The 22,887-nt window shown below is 42.1% G+C and overlaps 1 protein-coding gene across 1 annotated transcript in view; it reads right to left on the minus strand.

Annotated features, from left to right (window-relative positions):
- The window catches only part of XRCC2 (X-ray repair cross complementing 2), a 114,464-nt gene that overhangs the window by 78,807 nt on the left and 12,770 nt on the right, over window positions 1–22,887 (minus strand). Inside the window, exon 2 of the mRNA XM_086948941.1 lies at window positions 2,368–2,449. Within this exon, the coding sequence (XP_086805067.1) occupies window positions 2,368–2,449 (82 nt within the window). The remainder of the gene's footprint in view (window positions 1–2,367; window positions 2,450–22,887) is intronic.

Consider the following 22,887-nt stretch of genomic DNA (forward strand, 5'->3'; position numbering starts at 1 on the left):
TGGAAACAGAGCTGTCCTCCTGTATATCCCCACATGATGTAACACCTCCAGCTATTCTAGATAAATGGCCGTTGCTTGACTTAGACCTGGTTCGAAAACTTTTGAACTCCATCAAATCAGGCTCACCAAATGATCCACTACCTTGTCCTATCCTGAAAAAACTAAATGATAAAACCCTAGAGACAATTACCAACCTTCTTAATAAATCATTACAGGAAGAAACCGTACCGAAGGAGTGGAAACATGCAATGATTCACCCTTTACTGAAAAAAGCTGGAACTGATCCCAACTTGCCATCCAACTTTAGGCCTATCTCTTTGTTGCCTACCTTTGCAAAGATACTGGAAAAACATGTTCACAGAGTCCTCACTGATTTCATTACCACCCATGATCTACTACCTCTTCATCAGTCAGGATTCCGTACAGGATTCTCTACGGAAACGACTCTGTTGGGCGTAACTGAGAACATCCGTCTACTGTTGGACCGCGGAGAAAGGGTTGCCTTGCTGTTACTGGATCTCAGTGCAGCATTTGATACTGTGTCACATGTTGTACTTGAGCAAACCCTCCACGCCACCGGTATCAGGGGCGCCGCTTGCAACTGGATTAAATCTCTGCTAGAACAACGCACCTTCCAAGTTTTTTCCCAATCAGCATGCTCTGACACTATGACCCTTAAACATGGAGTGCCGCAGGGCTCTATATTGAGCCCACTGCTTTTCAATGTTTACATGAGTCCACTGGCCAAAATGATAGAAGAGTCTGGTCTACTCATGTTCTCGTATGCTGACGATTCCCAGCTTATTTTCTCTTTATCATCTTCGGATCCCAACAACATCTCGTCACTAAAAATCGGCCTCACTAACATCGCAGAGTGGATGAGAACATTTTTTCTCAAACTCAATGGCGAGAAAACAGAGTTACTTGTTTTGGGCAAAAAAAAAAAGAACTCTGGGGACCCCAGCACTGGCCTGATGTGATGGGTACACCCCCGGTCCCAGTCAAATCAGCCCGCAATCTCGGAGTCATCATTGATGAATCACTTAGTCTTAACCAGCAAGCTACTAAGACATCAGCTACTTGCTTCGCGATTCTAAAGTGGTTGAAGAAAATCTGTTGGATGTTGCCCAAAAATACCCAAAAATCGGTCATCAATGCTTTGATAACCTCCAGGCTCGATTACGCCAACGTGCTTTATCTAGGGGCCAACAAGGCCATAACCCGACGACTACAGACGGTGCAAAATGCTGCCGCAAGATTGCTGTGGAAAATTCCCATCTCCACACCTACCACCAAGTATATCCGCGAATTGCACTGGCTGAAAATCGAGAACCGGGTAAAATTTAAATCCTTATGTCTTATGCACAGGATTTCAACCAACAAGGCACCCAAATACCTACAAAACCTTATTCATCCCTACCGTCCATCCCGCACCCTTCGTTCAGCTACAGCCAACCAATTTGTGATCCCCAAAATCAGGCTGGCGAGAATGGGCGGCAAATCTTTTTCATACCTCGGACCCTCCCTCTGGAACACTCTTCCATTGACCCTTAGGCAGGAAACTAATCACCTGAAATTCAGGAAGGCCTTAAAAACCTGGCTGTTTAACATCTAAAAAAACCTGATTTTCTCAATGCACTGAATCATCGGCGCCGGGAAACCCTTTGTTGGGTAGCTGTAGCGCTATAGAAGTGAAATAAATAAATAAATAAATAAATAAATAATTTACCACCAATCCTTAATGGGTTCTGGAGTAGCGTGCTACTCGCCGAAAAAGCGCTTTGACGCCACGTCAGGGGCAGTAAGCGCTATATAAATGCAATTACAATACAATGCAATACCACTATTCTGAAGGTTATCAGAGTGCGGTTTTGGTGTTAAACTGATGCTCTGTGAGGGGTCTGAAAGGGCTGTCTGATGTATGTGGATGTTAACCTGTTAGGCATGAGAGCGATTTCTTGTAGTATGACTGCAAATATGTGAGGGGTGTGAGAGTGCTGGGTGTGGTATGTCGAAGAGCACCAGGTAACACTGGTGATGAGGAAGTTCTGGAGTGCATTTAAGGGTAGGGATTACTTTTTTAGCCTCCACCCAATGGAGAATCACAATTTAAAATGTATAACCAACCAAATCAACATTCAAACCGCACCTTTTGCTCTCTTTTTTGCTAAGCATAGGTTTTGGTCAACAGCTGAAGCTATATACAACAAGAAATAAAAACGGGATCATGACAGAACTAATTAAGGTCACATTTAAAATTGCACTTTACAAGGACAGATCACAGAACCTAGAGGAATTTCAACAATGCTCAGGAGAATTCAAGAATTAATATTCAGTACAAACGTCTAAAGCTCAAATCTATTTTACCATGGACAGGGAATCCTTCCTCGGCAAACAGCAAAGGTTCCAGGTTTTTCAGAGAACTTCGCCCTTCAAGTCGAGCAAGAAGCTTTGAAATAAAGATGTGTTGTATTAAAATATTATAATGAACAATTAACTGCAAAACATAACATTAGGAGGTTAGTTTGAAGGCTATTGCACACATTCATATGTAGTTACAAAACAGTCCTGGACACGGCTTCTTTCTATCAATATTTCTCCAAAGCAGAATTCGACTCAGAAGTAAGTATTTAATACCCAAGCCATAGCCCATAAATAAGGCAAGCCTATAAAAGCGTTTATCTTCACATACAATTCTTTCAACGCGTTGTTAAAACATTACCTCCCTGGTAAGTTTTGACAATGGCCTTTCTAGAGGGATTCTAGATAGAAGGGTATATTCGGACCAGGGGCAACATTGTACATGCGAGCTCAGCTTTCGCGAGTGGGACAGGGGAATTCAGAAGGGAAAAACTTCAATGTACCATATAAACATACTTTTGCCTAGAGATTAATACTTTAAAGATCCAAACTCTAATAAAACAGAATGTATTATCTCAGTGCCTTCAAATATGGTTTTATTTAAAATACAAAATATGGACCCTCCATCTGCTGGGTTATAAATGGGTTGAAAGAATAACAAACATACCCAAAACTAAAGTGTCGATTTGCGACAAAAATATAAAAGCTATTATTTAGGAGCTTGTATTGGAATCAAAAACATAAGCACTAAAACGTTTCCACCAGAGGGCACCAGTGCATCAGGATTATTTCACTAAAGGACCTTAACGTGCCACTGCAGGTAAGAGAGGCCAGTGGGGGTAAAGCCAATAGCACACAGTTTCTCTGTGGTGGAATTACAACGTCCCTTTGTGTATACGGCCATTCTAGTAGATGCTGGACTATTTAGGGACTGATCCTGCAAACCAAGTCTACGTGGGCATGGTTTCGGTGAGACCCGACAAAAGCAGGGTAAGGGTAACTGGTCACTAAGCAGCCCTGACCTCTAGCGGCTGGTAAGGGGGATTTTGTTCTGCTTCCGTGTTGGAAAGCCCAGCTGCGACACTGGGTTGCGGAGACCACTGTAGTTTAGAGAATCCATGAGACTGGGAACCACTCATGGGACTAGCTTTCCTACGTCGTGACAAGTCATGAGTCCAGCAGTTATTCTGGACAAGGCTTTTCGAGTACCTCTGCAGAGAAAGGGGGTAGGGGAGGGGAGCTTGTACAAGAAAGGTGTCAACATGGTAGTATAAAGGGGTCAGGCTAAGATGTAATGGTTGGCCGCCCCTGAAAAATAAACAACTGCAGTGTAGTAAACCTCACAGGCTGTTAGCCCTGATATCGTATAAGGAACATCCCAGGCCGCTTTGGGAAGTAAGCTGGTGTCGCTCTTATAGAGCACCCCCTGTGCCTAGATAGTAATTCCACTCCCAATCCCACAAAAAAAATTCCACGTCTCCTAGATCAATGCCCAACCCTCTCTCTCCCCCAGAAAGCTCGAACCTCCCCCACCCGTATCTTCCCGCATGTGATTGGAATGCCCGAGCTAGTTACCTTAGGGCACGCGAAAAGCACCAGGCCCAGGAGTGAAAGGGAGCAGGGTCCAGAGGCAGAAGCCATGGAGTACAAGACTTCCTTCAGCAAATTACCTTTAGTTTCCTCAAATAAAAGCATAAGCTCAAGTGCCTCAGCAGCCTTTTGCACGACTGAGGTATAACAAGCCACCTACTTCAGAGGAGGGCGAGAAGGACATTACAACGCCAGTTCAGGAGATGTATCCATTTCACATACATTCTAAAGGTCACGTTGGAGACCACTGGGAGTATAATACTGCAGTAGAAGCTGGCCTACTTCAATGGTGCCGTCAACAACTATGTGACACTGTAAAGGGCATTTTTATGACATTGAAGTTTTAGACAAAAAGAGCCTCAAACTTGACGAATTTGTCAGCATGAGTTAGGAGCACAAATAGTAGTTAGTCCTTGAAGGAGGCTTCAACTTTAGCATTTGCATTGGCCAAAACCCTGCGAGTCTTGGAGGAAGGAGAATCGGCTTCAGGCACTGCCCCAGCAATGGTGCAGATGCCACGTCCTCCCGCAAGTCCTTGAACGGAATGGGTTAGGGTGCTAGGCATAGCAATGGAGACCTGGGGTGGCTCTGCTTAGGGGTGGGGTGGGGAGTTAAGGGGGGCACCAGGGGTGTCAACAGCAGCTAGGAATGAAGCAACCAATGGAGGCACAGTCAAAATTCCAAAGTCTCCCTGGTGCCAACAACTACAACAGAAGGAGACGGAATAATAGCCTTAAATAGCTGCATCTACGGATGAGGATCCGAGATCGACATCTGCTTCCTGCAAGTGCAGCAGGGATTTAAGATTGAACACTTGGGATGGGAAAGGGGAGGGTACACAACTATACCAAGAGGCACACTGGTAATTTTTGGTAAGCACCAATTCTAAAACCTTCAGGACTCCGTTGGAGGGTGGGAAAACACTAAACTGGCATCAGCACAGATGGTGGCACCTTACAAGATTCTAGGTCATCACATCGAGGAACAAACAGGAGCCTTGCCTTAAGCCTCTTGATTCGGTGTGGTACCTGGCAGAAATTCCTACGGTCGTGTATCTGCTGGAAGAAGAATCAATCAGAAGCATGTTGTTCAGAAGTTTATTGCAGAGTGCTTTTTATTTTTTAATTTTTTTTTAAGAAAGTCACTCATGAAACGTGTTGAAGAAAATGCCTATTTAAGGACAAATGGCGTGCAGATTGCCACCGCCAGACCGGCGATGGCGATCCGCACGCTATGACTGCCCGCCTGCCATTTACCTTCCGCCATATTACCATGGCGGGGGGTACTGTGGCGGATGGAAAGAGCGTTCGCTGCTTTTCTGGTGGCAGTCAATCGTCACGATTGCCTGCTGGGCGGAAAAGGCCCACAATATGGTGGCAGTGCCTTGCAGGCATTGCCACCCATATGATGATGAGTGCGATGTGCATGCCTTTCCATGGAGGAGACTCCGTCATGGAAAGGCATGGGGTGAATGACATTGGGGGCCCATTGGGGGCCCCCGGAGGGGAGGTGGAGGGTGGGTGGCTTCACTGTGGGGTACCTATAATACCTCCCATCGTGGCCAAACACACAGTGGCAGGCACAGCGCGGTGGCAGTCATGTTGTGCATTGAAATGCACAACAAGCTCCCTTAACATTGCGCTGCCATACAGAACATCTAAATCAATAAATAAAACAAGTTTGAAGTCACAGCCAAATTCAGATGTCTTCAGGGACAAGACAAAAGTATTGAGTCCAGGGTATTCTAGGCGTAGCTAAAAAATCATAATGGCAAAAATGTAAAGATTACTTCAAGTCGTACTGGATAATTGTATAATACTCAGGGTTACTCTGAATAGTGGCAGGCGCATGTTAATATCATTATAGAAGTTGAAAGTACAGCTGGGAATAGACCGTATTCAATGTAAGATTAACCCAGCATTCTCTTGTTCTGTTCCAAACTAGTTTGTCAGCTGCTATCAAGAGTGACTCTAGATTGACAATAGCCTTTAAAAAGATAATTTATTAGAACACATGTGTTGGCTGTATACTTTTGGATCTCTTTTATGGATTGAAAAATGTGGAATAAAATACAAAAATCAAACCAAATTGCTTTGGAATTCTTTATAAGGTGTATGTCGACTTACAAATTGATTTAGTATGAATTGTGTGCCATCATGAAGATTTATCGTGCATCTATGCTTATTAGGTATCCTCACACTCAGGAGACTTAGGGGAGCACAGCAATGGCCTGCCATTTGCTTTGGAAATGAGGAAGGAAGAACAATTGGGATATTTATGAACATTTTGAAAAATGTTTTTTCCCCGAATCACAACATTTTTAAGGGGGTGCAGAAACTGTAAATATATGATTCAATAAGATTCCATAAGGCTCAGACGGGCCATCGGTGTGTGCAGAACCGAATAATGAAGACAGCTTTTCTGATTATTTCCTTCTGGCAGGGCAGTAAAAACAAATCCTGTATATGGTATAGAGTCATAATATCGATATGCCATAATATTGATGTTTAAATATCAAAGTGACACAATATTGACCTGCAAGAATATCGTCGACCAGAATATCGACATGCAGGTAAGAAATATCGTTTTTAATATCAAAGTCAGTAATATCTTTAGTAAAAATTTCATTGTTAATAATATCGAACTGTTAGTGTTCTGTATTTTAGTATATGCGTTAAAATTTTTCTAATGTATATTTGAAATTTTTATAAGTAATTAATTTTATGTTAAGTCTTTTTTGCGTATTTTAGTTCCGTAGCAGTTTGTGGGTTAATAGGGGATTAGGGTGGGAAGTAATTTCATTATAATATATTTATATAGCGGGTTGTGGGTTTATAGGAGAATAGGATGGGGAGTAATTTTGTTAAAATTAATAAATTTAATGAATTAATATGTTTGTACTGAATGATTTGTTAATTGTGTTAGTTATTAATTATTAATAATTCATTGGTAAATATGTTAATTGTCTTACTTTTTTAAGAGAGGATTGTGGGTTTATAGGAGAGTAGGAATTAATTAAATAATTGTATTAATTAATATTTATGTCTTATTATTTAATGTTAATTGTGTTAAATAGGTTATTAGTTATTAATTGGATATTAATTATGACTAATTAATTGATAAATATCTTGTGTTATTTTTTTTAAGAACGGGTTGTGGGTTTATAGGGGAGTAGGGGGGGGGAAGTAATTTAATTATAGGGTGGGGAGTAATTTAAATATACTTAATTAATATTTTTTATTAATTACCATTTGTGTGTATTGTAGGGAGAGCAGATGTCCCATCCCCTGAACAAGGGGTTCTGGGATATGTCAAAGATACTCTACCCAAATTCAGAAAATTACATGCACTACTATTACTGTACGCTAAACGACAAGTAGCAATACATTGGGGGAGGCGTCGGGCACCATCAGTCGGGAGCTGGCTCGCAGATGTCACTTATGGGCACACTCAACTGGGGACCTTTTGGGAGCTAATGCAACCCACTCCTAGACCGCGCGACATCTGGGAACCGTTTACGCAATGGAGGAGAGGGCAACAGAATGAAGATGGGAAAGGCGAGGTGGGCACTGAATGAGTGTGACTTTGCTGTTATGACGCTATATAGATATAACTACTGTATCATGCAACAGATGTTATAAAACTGATGTATACATAGGTGTAAAGAGAAAGGAATTGTGTCCTTGGAGGAAATGCCCTGCTTGGAGACTATGTTATTGACCTATGAGAAAGTCGTCTGTTGGGATGAGGGCCTCGAACAAATGTAACTGTCTAAATGTGTGTAATTATGTTGATGAAGTGACATGACACTATCCAATATCTAGTATTTGAACATATGGCACAGGTCTGCACCAGACCCAGCTACGGATGATACAGAATGACTGGCTTACGTTGTTCTTGCAATGTTTTGTATGTTGTTTGAAAATGACAAACAGAATAATAAATTAAAAAAATTACCATTAGTGTATTTAATATTTCATATTGTTAATCGTGTTAAATAATTTGCTATTTATTAATTGATTATTAACTGGTAAATGTGTAAATTGTGTAAAAAAATTTATGAGCGAGTTGTGTATATAGAGTGGAGTACTCTATCCAACACTTTCCCTACTGTTGCACTTGCTGGAGTGGGAATAGTAATTTGATCCCCTCCGCTATCCAACACTTTCCCTACTGTTGCATTCCCTGGAGTGGGAATAGTAAATTATTCCCATCCGCTATCCAACACGTTCCCTACTGTTGCACTTGCTGGAGTGGGAAAAGTAAATTATGCACCTCCGCTATCTAACCCTTTCCATTCTGTTGCACTCGCTGGAGTAGGAGTAGTAATTTTATCTCCTCCGATATCCAACACTTTCCCTACTGAGGAATACATGCAACGCGCTACAGCATCCAGAAGGCCGAGTGTGCGGCCACACCCACCAGGGCAGGTGCTTCAAATAAAGATGTGCGCCAGCAATAGTGCGTTTAGTTTCTCGAACCACACGCCATTGAAGAAGGGACTTACCTGATTCCCGAAACGTGTCTGGCGTAAAGACTTTTGATGTGTGTTTGTGTCACGTCGCCTACTTGCAAGCTAACATTAAAACTTCATGAGCTGATCATCTTCCTGTGGTTTTCTTCGTGAGGGTATCCTGTGCTGTTTGGATTTAATACGGCTGTTCCCGGCCGTGAAGTAAAAGCACACTGCTGTTGAAGGCGGGTCTTAACCGGCACCAACTGGGTGCTGGAACACAAGGAAGGAAGGAGTCGGCACCGTTGCAGGGTGGTGCCCGTTTGCTCGTAGTGGCAGCTGTAAAGCGGGGTAGGCGACTGCCAGTACTTACATCTATCCACTTGGACTAACATTATGGTTTATTTGTGGAAACGAACTGCACGCCCACTGAGGAATACATGCAACGCACTACAGCATCCAGAAGGCAGAGTGTGCGGCCACGCCCACCAGGGCAGGTGCTGCAAATAAAGATGTGCGCCAGGAATAGTGCGTTTAGTTTCCCGAACCACACGCCATTGAAGAAGGGACTTACCTGATTCCCGAAACGCGTCTGGTGTAAAGACTTTTGATGCGTGTTTGTGTCACGTCGCCTACTTGCAAGCTAACATTTAAACTTCATGAGCTGATCATCTTCATTTGGCTTTCTTCATGAGGGTATCCTGTGCTGTTTGGATATATATATATATATATATATATATATATATATTCTCCAGGGTCTCTCCTCGCGGAAAGAAGTTGAGGCGCACACACTGCAGGTAAAGGAAACGTCCTTTTATTTAAAAAACCACTCCGCTATTCTCTCCACTGTCCTTATGCATTTCGGCCGCATCGGCCTTCTTCCGAGGGGGGAAGGAGGGGGAGTTCGACATCCAAAGGCCTTCTGGACACACCCCAGCCCGCTGAAACTAGCGTCCAATGATTACCCTCAGGTGGGTGTCCTGGCTAGGACTCAAGGCATTCTGGTTTTTGTAGTGCGTCCTTGGCCTTATAATTTTACCCCTCCAGTGGGTGATGTCTTCGTTGGTAATATTCCTGTGTCCCCTTGAATCCTATTTTAAAGTCTTCTGGGGCCCATTCCAAGGTCCGGTCCCTGGTGGCGCCGCTGCCCCGCTTTGGCTTTCACCGTTTTTTCATGTTGGTCCCGTTTGTGGGCAGAGTCCGGCGCGCTTTGTTGGGGGTGCGTCGCTCTCGGCCAGGACCCAGGCAGTTTTGAATTCTCCAGGGTCTCTCCTCGCGGAAAGAAGTTGAGGCGCACACACTGCAGGTAAAGGAAACGTCCTTTTATTTAAAAAACCACTCCGCTATTCTCTCCACTGTCCTTATGCATTTCGGCCGCATCGGCCTTCTTCCGAGGGGGGAGGGTGGGGGGAGTTCGACATCCAATGGCCTTCTGGACACACCCCAGCCCACTGAAAATAGCTTCCAATGATTACCCTCAGGTGGGTGTCCTGGCTAGGACTCAAGGCATTCTGGTTTTTGTAGTGCGTCCTTGGCCTTATAATTTTACCCCTCCAGTGGGTGATGTCTTCGTTGGTAATATTCCTGTGTCCCCTTGAATCCTATTTTAAAGTCTTCTGGGGCCCATTCCAAGGTCCGGTCCCTGGTGGCGCCGCTGCCCCGCTTTGGCTTTCACCGTTTTTTCATGTTGGTCCCGTTTGTGGGCAGAGTCTGGCGCGCTTTGTTGGGGGTGCGTCGCTCTCGGCCAGGACCTAGGCCGTTTTGAATTCTCCAGGGTCTCTCCTCGCGGAAAGAAGTTGAGGCGCACACACTGCAGATAAAGGAAACGTCCTTTTATTTAAAAAACCACTCCGCTATTCTCTCCACTGTCCTTATGCATTTCGGCCGCATCGGCCTTCTTCCGAGGGGGGAGGGAGGGGGGAGTTCGACATCCAATGGCCTTCTGGACACACCCCAGCCCGCTGAAACTAGCGTCCAATGATTACCCTCAGGTGGGTGTCCTGGCTAGGACTCAAGGCATTCTGGTTTTTGTAGTGAGTCCTTGGCCTTATAATTTTACCCCTCCAGTGGGTGATGTCTTCGTTGGTAATATTCCTGTGTCCCCTTGAATCCTATTTTAAAGTCTTCTGGGGCCCATTCCAAGGTCCGGTCCCTGGTGGCGCCGCTGCCCCGCTTTGGCTTTCACCGTTTTTTCATGTTGGTCCCGTTTGTGGGCAGAGTCTGGCGCGCTTTGTTGGGGGTGCGTCGCTCTCGGCCAGGACCTAGGCCGTTTTGAATTCTCCAGGGTCTCTCCTCGCGGAAAGAAGTTGAGGCGCACACACTGCAGATAAAGGAAACGTCCTTTTATTTAAAAAACCACTCCGCTATTCTCTCCACTGTCCTTATGCATTTCGGCCGCATCGGCCTTCTTCCGAGGGGGGAGGGAGGGGGGAGTTCGACATCCAATGGCCTTCTGGACACACCCCAGCCCGCTGAAACTAGCGTCCAATGATTACCCTCAGGTGGGTGTCCTGGCTAGGACTCAAGGCATTCTGGTTTTTGTAGTGAGTCCTTGGCCTTATAATTTTACCCCTCCAGTGGGTGATGTCTTCGTTGGTAATATTCCTGTGTCCCCTTGAATCCTATTTTAAAGTCTTCTGGGGCCCATTCCAAGGTCCGGTCCCTGGTGGCGCCGCTGCCCTGCTTTGGCTTTCACCGTTTTTTCATGTTGGTCCCGTTTGTGGGCAGAGTCCGGCGCGCTTTGTTGGGGGTGCGTCGCTCTCGGCCAGGACCCAGGCCGTTTTGAATTCTCCAGGGTCTCTCCTCGCGGAAAGAAGTTGAGGCGCACACACTGCAGGTAAAGGAAACGTCCTTTTATTTAAAAAACTACTCCGCTATTCTCTCCACTGTCCTTATGCATTTCGGCCGCATCGGCCTTCTTCCGAGGGGGGAGGGGGGGGGGGGAGTTCGACATCCAATGGCCTTCTGGACACACCCCAGCCCGCTGAAACTAGCGTCCAATGATTACCCTCAGGTGGGTGTCCTGGCTAGGACTCAAGGCATTCTGGTTTTTGTAGTGCGTCCTTGGCCTTATAATTTTACCCCTCCAGTGGGTGATGTCTTCGTTGGTAATATTCCTGTGTCCCCTTGAATCCTATTTTAAAGTCTTCTGGGGCCCATTCCAAGGTCCGGTCCCTGGTGGCGCCGCTGCCCCGCTTTGGCTTTCACCATTTTTTCATGTTGGTCCCGTTTGTGGGCAGAGTCCAGCGCGCTTTGTTGGGGGTGCGTCGCTCTCGGCCAGGACCCAGGCCGTTTTGAATTCACCAGGGTCTCTCCTCGCGGAAAGAAGTTGAGGCACACACACTGCAGGTAAAGGAAACGTCCTTTTATTTAAAAAACCACTCCGCTATTCTCTCCACTGTCCTTATGCATTTCGGCCGCATCGGCCTTCTTCCGAGGGGGGAGGGAGGGGGAGTTCGACATCCAATGGCCTTCTGGACACACCCCAGCCCGCTGAAACTAGCGTCCAATGATTACCCTCAGGTATATATATAATTTTAAAGATGTTTGTAACTTTATATTTAGTAAAATATTCATTAATATTATTAAGTAAATATATATACCTTTTTATATATATGTATGTTCAATTTGTTTATATTACATTTATTATTTCTAACATTTTTAAATAATTCAAACTGTTTTTATTAATTTAATTATATTTATTATTTAATTTATTTAGATTATTTTTAAGACATTTAAGAAAAACGATACTTTGAGCAACGATATTTTAAACAACGATATTTTGGTTTCGATATTTTTGTACTTACCTTTGTAGAGATAGGATGCCGATATTTTGGCCATCGATATTCTTACACAATATTCTGGTAGCTCGATATTGTGGTTATCGATAATATATCAGTGATCCCCTGTATATGTCTGGTAGCTTCACATTCAGCCTGTCTAGAGGAGCACTCTACTGACCACCGCTGATAACTACACAAGTTGTGCAAAAATCAAGACTAAAGAACATTTTGCGGTAATCAGGTGAAACATGTTGCCTGTAACCATTTCAACTGATGCAATGATCATTCTTGGTGTTCCTAGCCCATGAAAAGATATAAAATATAAATGTATTAACTTCAACAACTGTGTCCCAGTTATCGCAGAAAAAGTTATACAAATACAGGCTGACCTTGTCCTGAAACTCATTTTTTTTTAAAGTTAGTCGGGCCAGGGAGATCTACTTCCCACAGATAAATTCCTTATAGTAGGCATTTCCAATGTACTTCCAGGATTTTGGTATCCTTGTCTTATGTCCAGCATAACAATCAGAAGGAATTGTTAAATGTATTCATTCTAAACTGACTGTACTTAAAAGTATCATACATGTATATCCTGACGATCTGACATACATCTGGCTATATTAGCCCTTCGCCTAAGACCCCTCTCTGCCTTTTGGTGGGTAGAATTTGAAAATAGAATGCCCCTGTGAAATGCTTGTATCCTTTCTGGTTTACTAAACATTTGGTTATTCATTTAGCAAGTAAAAGAGGAACGAAGAAAAGCAAAGATAAAAGTTTTCTTCTACTTAACTGCGTTGTCAAGCCACAAAAAAAACCATCAGGAGAAATAATTTCATAGCTGCTGGTGTAATGATAGGGACTTACAGCCATGAGAGTGCGACAGAGGATGGGGTTTAGGCTTTTTCAAAATATTTTTCCACTGAACAGTAAATGTATCTTCTCCACTGCTTTAGGCAAGAGAGACATTAGTAAAATAATGGTCCATTTGTGCAGAAGCAATTATGATTGTCACTGTGGGAAAATGTTATCTAAGTACTTGAAAAATAAGATGTTTATTTTGTTGTGATACTCCTTAGGAAACCTTGAAAATGTAAAGCGTTTTGTTTTCAGGTTTTGCATCTATGTGATACTATCCCTGCATTTAGTCCGTGCTCTATGTCATCTTGTCATTTATGTTTTTTGTCAATAAGAAGCACCTCTCTTCTTGTGAGATGTGAATGAGCTAGCCTGAAAGTCAACTCAAGTTCAATGTTTCAATTGAGCAAATTACCAGCATTCAGTGGGATCACATAAGGTGGTCAAGAGCAGGAACCTGGATAAGAACAGAGGTCGTACTACATTTATCAAGCAATTCTCCAGAAAAAAACTAAATCTGCATTCTATCTTGGCTAACCAATCACCATGAGGGAAACGTTCCTCACGTCAATGGATCACCTACGCTGTACATAACTAGGAGAAACTTTTCATCAAATAAATACAGCAACACAACTAGAATTCTGCCACTATAGACCAATTTGCATTAATATTACATAATTGGAATGTAGACCAAAATCCCTAGGAAACCCTGTGTATGATACATACTTTTTATTGCTAGATTTAAGACATTTGCTTGGTCAGCTTCCTTGAATTTAGGTGTCCCTTAAGTAATGCATTACAGCATTGTTTCTTAAACTGTGGCCTGTGAACCCCTGACGGTCTATTAAGCATATTCAGGGGGTCCACGACTGCTTACAAAATTAAATAAAATTAAGAAATTAATCAAATGTATCTAAATAAAGAGGCAAAATGTAAAATCGAACATTTTAAGTGTTTCTAAAAATGTGAAACAATTTGAAATTGGAAGTTTAAAGTTAGCATCCTCAGATGGATTTGTGGGACCGGTGTAAGTGCAACCAACAGAATACAGTATATGATGATAAGTAGCCTCAACTGAATTTAGAACATTTCCAACATTTCCATTACAATTTAAAAAAACTCTGTTTTTATATCCTTCCCATTAAAATTAAAAATTCAATTATTTTTATATTTGTTTGTTAATTATATAAAATATTTCAGCATTTGCTTATTTGATAAATGTCTTTTGGGGGCTTTTGTGTATTGCTTTGAAGTTCAAATCATCAAAAATGCTTAGGCAGGGGCCTGGCTTCCAGTAATGACTCAGTGTGGGTTTCCAGATTTCAATAATGATTCAGTGTGTTCCCCGGGTAGGAGTAATGATTAAATGGGGGTACAGTATTGATTTATTTTGTAAGAAATACATTAAAATGACCTTCTTTGCTATTATATCTATTTTGTAAAATATTGGTGAAAAGGATGCACCAATAAAGAACTCTGAATGTGTTGGTGCGGTCAGGCAAAAGAGTGAACCTGTCTGAATGATCAAACAGTAACATTTAAGAAACATTCTCTGACCTGCAGGGCGGGGGAGGGGCACCACGCACTACAGTGATGGAAGATTTAACCTAGCAATAGACACCCCCCCCCCCGCCCCCGGTAAGCATTAAAACTACAGAATTTATAGTAATCTTAGCAAGTCATTGATGCTGTTGCACAGGAAGTAATGGCATCTAGGTGATGTTGGAATCACAGTGGAAGTATACACAGATTACTATCTTGTATGTAGGAAATGGTGAAAGGGGTAGATGAGATGATTTGATTGACACTGGTTCAATTATGAACATTTTTCAAGATATGTTACGTACATATAAGCGCACTATCAGGGGCTCCAAAGTGCACACTCATCTGCTGAGCTAGTTACTATTCTTTAGTCACTCTTTCTTGCACCAACACCTCAAGCAGCTAGAAGCCAGGAGTTCCACCACGCTTCACCACAAATAATTAATACGAGATAATGAAGACAGCATACAATCTCAAAAGCTGACAAACCACTCAAACAATAGAGTAAACACAGCTCCCTCCTTACAAAGGAAAACAAAAAGTGAACCTCAGAGTAAGACCATCCTGATGATAACTGGAGCCACAAAACCTGTGTGTCTAGGGAATATCCAACACTTGTTGTTGTACTTAAGCAAACACCACAAATACTGTGATTAAATTGCCTGCTTTTCAGTACATTTACAAAGCTGAATTGCACCACCCCAAACAACTTCACATTCTAAATAAAATATCTGAAGTGACTAGGCCTCCAGATTGTCTGCTCACTCTCTCTTTACCTATCTACAACCCTTACCTTAATGGAATTACTACTCTCATCCACCTTCTTAAAAACCTGCTCACCCTTCTCACATACATCACACGTGCATGGTCTATAACATTTCATAATTGTCCTTCTTCCACTCACATAGAATTGTAAAGAACTGGATGACTCTAATGGGATCTAGAGACAATGGCGATTCCCTCTCTTGGAGCCCCTAATGTGGAATCTTACTCTAAGCTTGAAACTCACAATTCACCCAGCCTCTCCCATATCATACCAGAGTTTGGATATTTTTCTGTAATGTTGCAAATCGGTTCCAACATCATAACTGACAATCTTCTCTGAACTGTCCATCAATCCATGGTTCATTCAGGTATTAATCTTTCTGTCCATCAATATATCTAAAAGTATATTACCAGTGTTAGCATGCCCTATCAGTGCGCATACCATAATATTCATTTCAAGTTGCTTCCTTCAATAATGCCTAATAACCACTGTAAACCTTACATATCATCTAAAAGCCCTCTTCAGACACTCTCATTCCATTTGCCTTTGGAAGACAGTAGTCACAGAGTGTTCCACAACATTAACAGTCAGAAACGTTGACCTGTTGCACACATTAACTGTGACCCTTTGTCTATGAAATACCTGCACATTTTCTCTCTGAAATACTCTGTGCTTACAATTTCACAACACAGCTTGTTAATACACTGCTAGTCAAACACTTACAGCTAATTCGGTCTGTTTCAGGAGACTGGATATAACAAGCCAAAGTTGGGTGGACAACTTCTGTACTTTGCCCAAACATTCAGACTGCTCATGACTACCATGTATAGTATACTATGCAATCCATTTTCCGTTGCCAGAAATCAAAGTAAAATGTTTGCCTGGTTGGAGTTATTCCCAAGGGCTCATCATGAGTGAGATATGCATCTCTCTCTCCTAGACCTTCAGAAGGCACTTCTCTTAACCTTTCACAATAAACCACCATCATTAAATTAAGCATTCCAACTCTCTTCTCTTTCTTTTTCCCTCCAAAGCCACTCACTACGTACAAACCTGATGACTTGACTCACACAGCTGTCGAAGACTTCCCTTTTTAACTTTCCTCTCTAACAATAGCCACATAAAGGATCTGGTTCACCTGTTCTTGCTTATCCACAAACTTTGCCCTTTCTTCCTTCAAAAAGGCACATGCTTAAAGAATCTGCCTCAAAATATCTAATGACTAACATCCACTGAATTTGAAAGAGTACAATTGTAGCAGTGAAGTTGAGCCTTGAATGCAAAAAGGTGTGTGATCTTCACTAACCACAAACTTTCCTTCTCACAAGAAGGACTTGAACTTCTTCCCCTAAACAAGTTAGCTCTTCATTCTTGATCATTGAGTAAAGTAGCTCTGTCTCTTTCAACATACAAAAGACAAATGCAACAAAATCTCTTATGTTTCTCTTGCGTATCAATACTGCACCTAGCCCATATGTACTAGCATCAGTCAATAAACAAGTAGTGGCTTCAATCAAAATTACTGCTAAAGTGGGATATTTTGCTATCAGAGTAATCACCACCAAACTTATAATGACAAGTACCAGACCAGGCAAAAAAATATGCCTATCTTTTATGTCCACACAATACCCATTGTTGGTCCACAAACATCTCCAAAAACATGTGCATAGAAATCTACTATACCCATAAGAGTAAAATACGCCCTTGTTTTGTAATGCCAGTTCATCCTTAATCGACCTTGACCCCAGTCCATTCTTATTACGCAGTTGTCCAAAATACTATATACGGTCCATTCTGGACTTGCACTTGTCATGCTTAATGATAAGTGTCTCCTTCTGCAAGATGCCAAGAGCCCCTTATTTTCCATGGTAAGGGTCTCCTCCTGCAAGATGCCAAGAGTCCCTTATTTTCCATTTACAATCTTTCGATAAATCTCATACCTGGAAAACAGGTCACAACGACCCCCCTTAAACAGCATACACATTACATTTAAAAACACATGCAGCTGCTGCCACCAGGCCAAACACTATCCTCTTACACCAAAAAATAACATCAGGCATTTAAAAAAGTCATCCAATTACAAATGATGATAGAAAGGGGTCAAAACCAATGTGTAGCATGCTGCAGCATACACAGAATACATTTATTGGGCAAATGTACACAGTTTTATCTCACTGACAACTTCCGTGCAATGACTACTGGGGCAACGCACTGTGTAGCCCTAGGTGGTTCTAGAAGTCCATTCAGACACAAACAATTAATCTAGTCACAGGAATTCAGTGGTTCCTTCGGGCAATTAGCAATAGAATGTGAACATTTGAAAATTATGCCAGTTAGACATGAGGGGAATTACAAATTCTGATCAACGACAGATGCTATAAACCATAGCAGATACATTATAAACAAATAGGTGCACATTCATTCAATTATTATAGAACAGTGTCATAAAATGTTATAAAAATGTAATAGGGTGCTATCAAAGTGATCAGTGAGGTGGTGCAGTGCTCATATGGCTCAAATGTCTTTATAAGGGAAAAGTTCAAGCATGCAGAGAATAGAACCGTGCCTTTCACACTTTGAAGTAACTAGAGGCAGGAATGAATCAAAGGAATGCTTCCTGGGTCCTAGGGATGTTGGGCTTTCCTGTTTTCTCTTAGATTACCACCCAGTTTGACAGTAGTAGTGCTATATGTGTGTTCCCTCCCAGTGGCGGCTCACATAGGGCGTGCTGCGGGGCGGGAGGGGTAGTAAACTCGGACATATGACGGAACAGAGGAAAGTAATTATTACGTTCCTCCGTATCTCCGAGTTTACTACCCCCACACCGCATGCCCTGGCATGCACCACTGTCCCCTCTCTTACTCACCACAGATTAAACACTTTCCTTACCACAATGAAATGGGTAAATTTCTCCAACGAACTCAACTTCAACTCCACACATCTGAGATCCTTCTTCCTTGTCATCGTTGAACCGTTTGGCACACAAGCAACTACAGGATCCTCATTCTGTAAACTGTAAGCCCAAATTTTTGCAGTTCAGGCAAAATGTTATAGTAGGTTATGCTGATGTGACTATAGTAATCAACTACACTTTCAGCCAGATTCATCAATGTCCCGATTTGCGAGTCCTTAATAGCGATTATTAAGGAATCGCTATTAATGACTTGCAAAACGGAATTCATGTAGAAATCGCAATATTATTTGCGATTTCTACAGCTTCCTTATTTGCGATTAGCAAATTGCTAATCGCAAATAAGGAATGACTCCCCATGCATTCCTATGGGCCTAGAGGCCCATAGGAATGCATGGGGAGTCATTCCTTATTTGCGATTAGCAATCTGCTAATCGCAAATAAGGATGCGATTTCAAGGGTGCCAGGGGTGTCCAAAGGACACCCTGTAGCACCCCTGAAATGTAAATGTAGTCTGATGTTGCGCACACACGTCCAAAGGACATGTGTCTGTGTAACATACAACTTTGAAAAATGAACTAAAGTGCATTTTTCAAAGTTTTCGCTATTTACCACGAAGTCAGACTTCGCTGTAAATAGCGGCCAAAAATAGCGATTTCGCAATTCAAAAATGGTTCATGAATTGCATTTAAGGAATTGCAAATAGATTCCTTAAATGCAATTCCTCGCAATTTAGCGATTTCGCAATTTGCGATTTTTGCATTTGGGATGATGAATCCTAAATGCAAAAATTGCGCTCGCAAAGGGCCAGATTCTCAGAATCTGGCCCTTTGCGAGCCGATTTTACAATGATGAATCTGGCTGTTTGTCCCTAATCACTTGTCTGGCTCTATGATTACTGAATTAAGAATCTGCCATTAAAGTGCCCACAACCACAAAATTGGTTTCTCCTTTCCCTCGTGAGGAAATATACAGGACTTCAAGGTTTTCACATACTCTCTGTAAAAACCTCACTCACATTATGGTTTGATAACATTGTTTATGATGTCCCAGAATCTATCATCTTCACACAGTAATCGTAGTCCTTAACTTTATCAATAAGAGAAAACTTTTCTTCAAATCTACCTTGCTGACCACCACAATTGATTTATCTTACACTTGTTTCTCTAGACCCATAACTACCTTGTCAATTGCTATTTTATTTATGGAAGTTTATATAGCACGAGCAAGACCAGTTCTGGTATCAGAGCGCTGTACAGAGTAAAATAGCATTGAATGTACAAGGAGTAATATAAACAGTTACTGGATGATAACCGAGTGCTATACAATGGAAAATAAGATATAGTACACAAATTAATACAAAGAGACACATGGTGATATCATGAAGCAAGGTTAGCTGGGCTATGTGCTGTAGAATACCCATATTTTGTGTTGAAGTGAAGATCGTCAGGGGGAAAAATTGGAAGAGTCATAAAAATAACGAACGAGTCAGACAAAATAAAAGAAAATACCAGTAAACAAATGGATTCAAGGTGGTACAGTAAATCACATCAGAGAGGAAGGAGGCTATTCAGTAGTATAATTTTTACTTCTTTTTGTAATAGGGTAATTGAAGCGTTGGTCCTGGTCTCCAGTCGACAAGGGTTCCACATTTTTGGGGCAATTCCTGAGAGTGTTCGCTTGTAAGTTTTCTTTTTGTTGATTTTTTTGGGAGTTTCAACAGTAGAGAGCTTGTGCTGCGAGAAGCCATGTTCCCGCCAAATGGAACCAGTTTCTGGGCCAGGCAGCGGGGAGTATTGTGGTGAATGGCTTTGTGTGTCATGAAGGTGATTTTTAGATGGATTCTAGCCTTATAATGTAGCTAGTTTAGTGAATGAAGGACAGGGGTAATATGATCATTTTTTGTGTGCCTGTGATGAGCCAAGCAGTCGCATTCAGGGAAGCCTTCAGAGGTGCTAGTTTTATTTTCGGTAGGGCTACGAGGGTAGCATTACCATAGTCAAGTTTGGAGATCTCAAGTGTTTGAACCACTATTTTGAGATTTGGAATGGGCAGGAAGAGCTTTAGTTTCCTTAATGCATTTAGTTGGTAATTGGCCCCTCTAGTGGCGGTGCGGGGAACATCCGTTACAGCGCGGATGTTACCCCGCAGTGCTGTTACGATGCGTCTTTTACAACGCAAGTCGTTACTACGACTTACGCTGGATGGCGCTGTGGGATAAGGAATCTTGTAATTTTATATTCCAACACCTTCCCTACTGTTATGGGGACTGGTGTTGGAATATAAAATTATAAGATTCCGAAATCCGCACCCTCGTTGTAACAACTTGCGTTGTAAAATCTGCGATGTCAAGTACCGCGTTGAAAACAACCGCGTTGTACTGACATACATCTGGCGGTGCTTATGTGGTTCTGCATGGAGAGGTTTATCCAGCGTTATGCTAGGGATTTTACAGATTCAATGATATGCGGGGTACAGTTTAAGGCTGTGAGAAGTGGGAGCCAGTCTTTGATGTTAGAGTTGGCGAGATTATTAGGAATTCGGATTAGAGGGCGTTAAGTTTGAGATGGTTGCATATTAGCCAATATGGAGTTTTGATAAGGATGTTATTGAGGGTGTGATGTCTTCAGGAGCGGCAATTTTCATGTAAAGTTGCATATCATCAGCATACATATGGTAGAAGATGTAACAGAGTTTAAGGATTTCGGTCAGGGGGTCCAGGTACATGTTAAACAGGGTGGGGAAGTGTACAATCCCAGGGTACGCCGATTTTGGCTGGCATCTGGTCGGATAGGGTGTGATTGATTAGGACTCTTTGAGACCTGTTTTGTAGGACTGAGAACCATTTTAAGACAGTACCAGAAAGACCCATCCTGTGTTCTAAGCGGTTCAAGAGAATCTCATGTTTGAACGTGTCAAACGCTGCTAATAGGTCAAGTAGGCAAAAAAAATAACAAAAAAAAAACAGGATTTGTTTTGGATCGAGTAAGCGTAAAGCATCACCAACAATGTGGACCATTGCAGTTTCAGTACTGTGACCCGGTCTGAAACCAGATTGGCAGTGGTTGAGGAGTTGATATTGATCAATGTGATTGCAGAGTTGCTGATGAACCCATTTTTCCAAAAGCTTGTCTAAAGTAGGGATACTAGATATGAGGCAGTAATTGTTGAGCTCGGCGTCTGGCTTTTTTAAAGATAGGGGTGATTTGGGCACTTTTTAGATAGTCGGGAATTAAGCCTTTTGTTAGAGAGACGTTGATAATCCTGCTTCATAAATTTGGAGGGGACCGGATCATTGAAGGGGGTGGAGTACTTCATGGAAGTCAATAGCTTTAAGGTGTCAGTTTCATCAAATGTCTGAAAAATGGACCAAGAGGCATTGTTTTTAAGTTTGAGGAGATGGCTACCAGGGCAATCTTTATGAGATATGACAGTGTGATGTGAAGGAGCTTCAATCGGCAAGAGATGCACAGCATTTCGGAGATGAACGCCATATAACTTACTTTTCTCAAAAAAGGAGGTGGCAAATGTTTTACAATTAGTTGAAAATTATATGTCTGATATGGAGGAATTGCGTTTTCCATTTAACCACTTCAAAGAGTTCTTTGGGGTTGGTTGATGGCCGTGTCAAGCTGCTGATGGAAATAAAATGATTTGGAGCTTCTGATGAGACAACTGTAAGTGCTCCGTTTTTGCCACAGAAGTTTAAGGTTCGTCAGGGGGAGTCAGTCTCCATGCTATTTCTGCAAAGTTTAAGGGCGGGCGTTCCTCATTGAGGCTACAGTTAAACCAGGGGCTATATCTTCTTATTGGGACTCTCTCGAATGGTGTCGTGTAGCTCATAGGAATCCCCAAGACCTGTGCATTTTGGATGACCTAAACTGAGGGCTTGGTGTCTAAACTGACTCCAGACACCCACACGGGTTATGTCGCCCATAAGACCAGCTAGCTCTACAGTGCCACTACTACCCCCCTGTATCTTACAGTGGTGTAGGTAATTCTGGCAACCACCAAACATGACAACCCTGATTCCTCAGGGATTGTGGAAAACAGTACAGTACTTTTCGCTCAGTCACTTGTGCTTGCTTACTCTCAGAAAGTACACAGGATGGCGAATAGGACATTTCAATAAGTATTTATTGGTCCAGCAACAGTCTTGTGTAAAACATATTTGCTGCAACAATTAGGAGACAGAAGCATACGAAAGAAATCGCAAGTGGTACTTTAATTCTACCTATATTTTGAACAGTGTTAATGCACATTGCTACCTCATATATGAAACTATTATTCCCCTACCTGTATTTTAAAGCGTTGTAATGCACTGCTTGTGATTGCTACCTCATACATGCCTATTATTGCAGCAGTATAATCCTACCTATATGCTGAACATCTGCAATGCAGATTACTACCTCATATATGAATGAATGTCTGCCTAATATTGCAGTATTATAATTCCACCTATATTCTGAACATAATAACGCTCAGAGTGCGACCCCATTTATGTTTGTTTACTAACTAATGTCACCTTCGATTCTTTGATTCAGATTTTTGACGCATATACTGTATTGTGTACATTTTCGTTTATTGTAAACTTGCACATTTCTCACTCTTCTTCACTGTCAATGTA

This window comes from Lissotriton vulgaris, unplaced genomic scaffold (genome assembly GCF_964263255.1).
Source record: "Lissotriton vulgaris unplaced genomic scaffold, aLisVul1.2 SCAFFOLD_485, whole genome shotgun sequence".
Lineage (NCBI taxonomy): Eukaryota > Metazoa > Chordata > Amphibia > Caudata > Salamandridae > Lissotriton > Lissotriton vulgaris.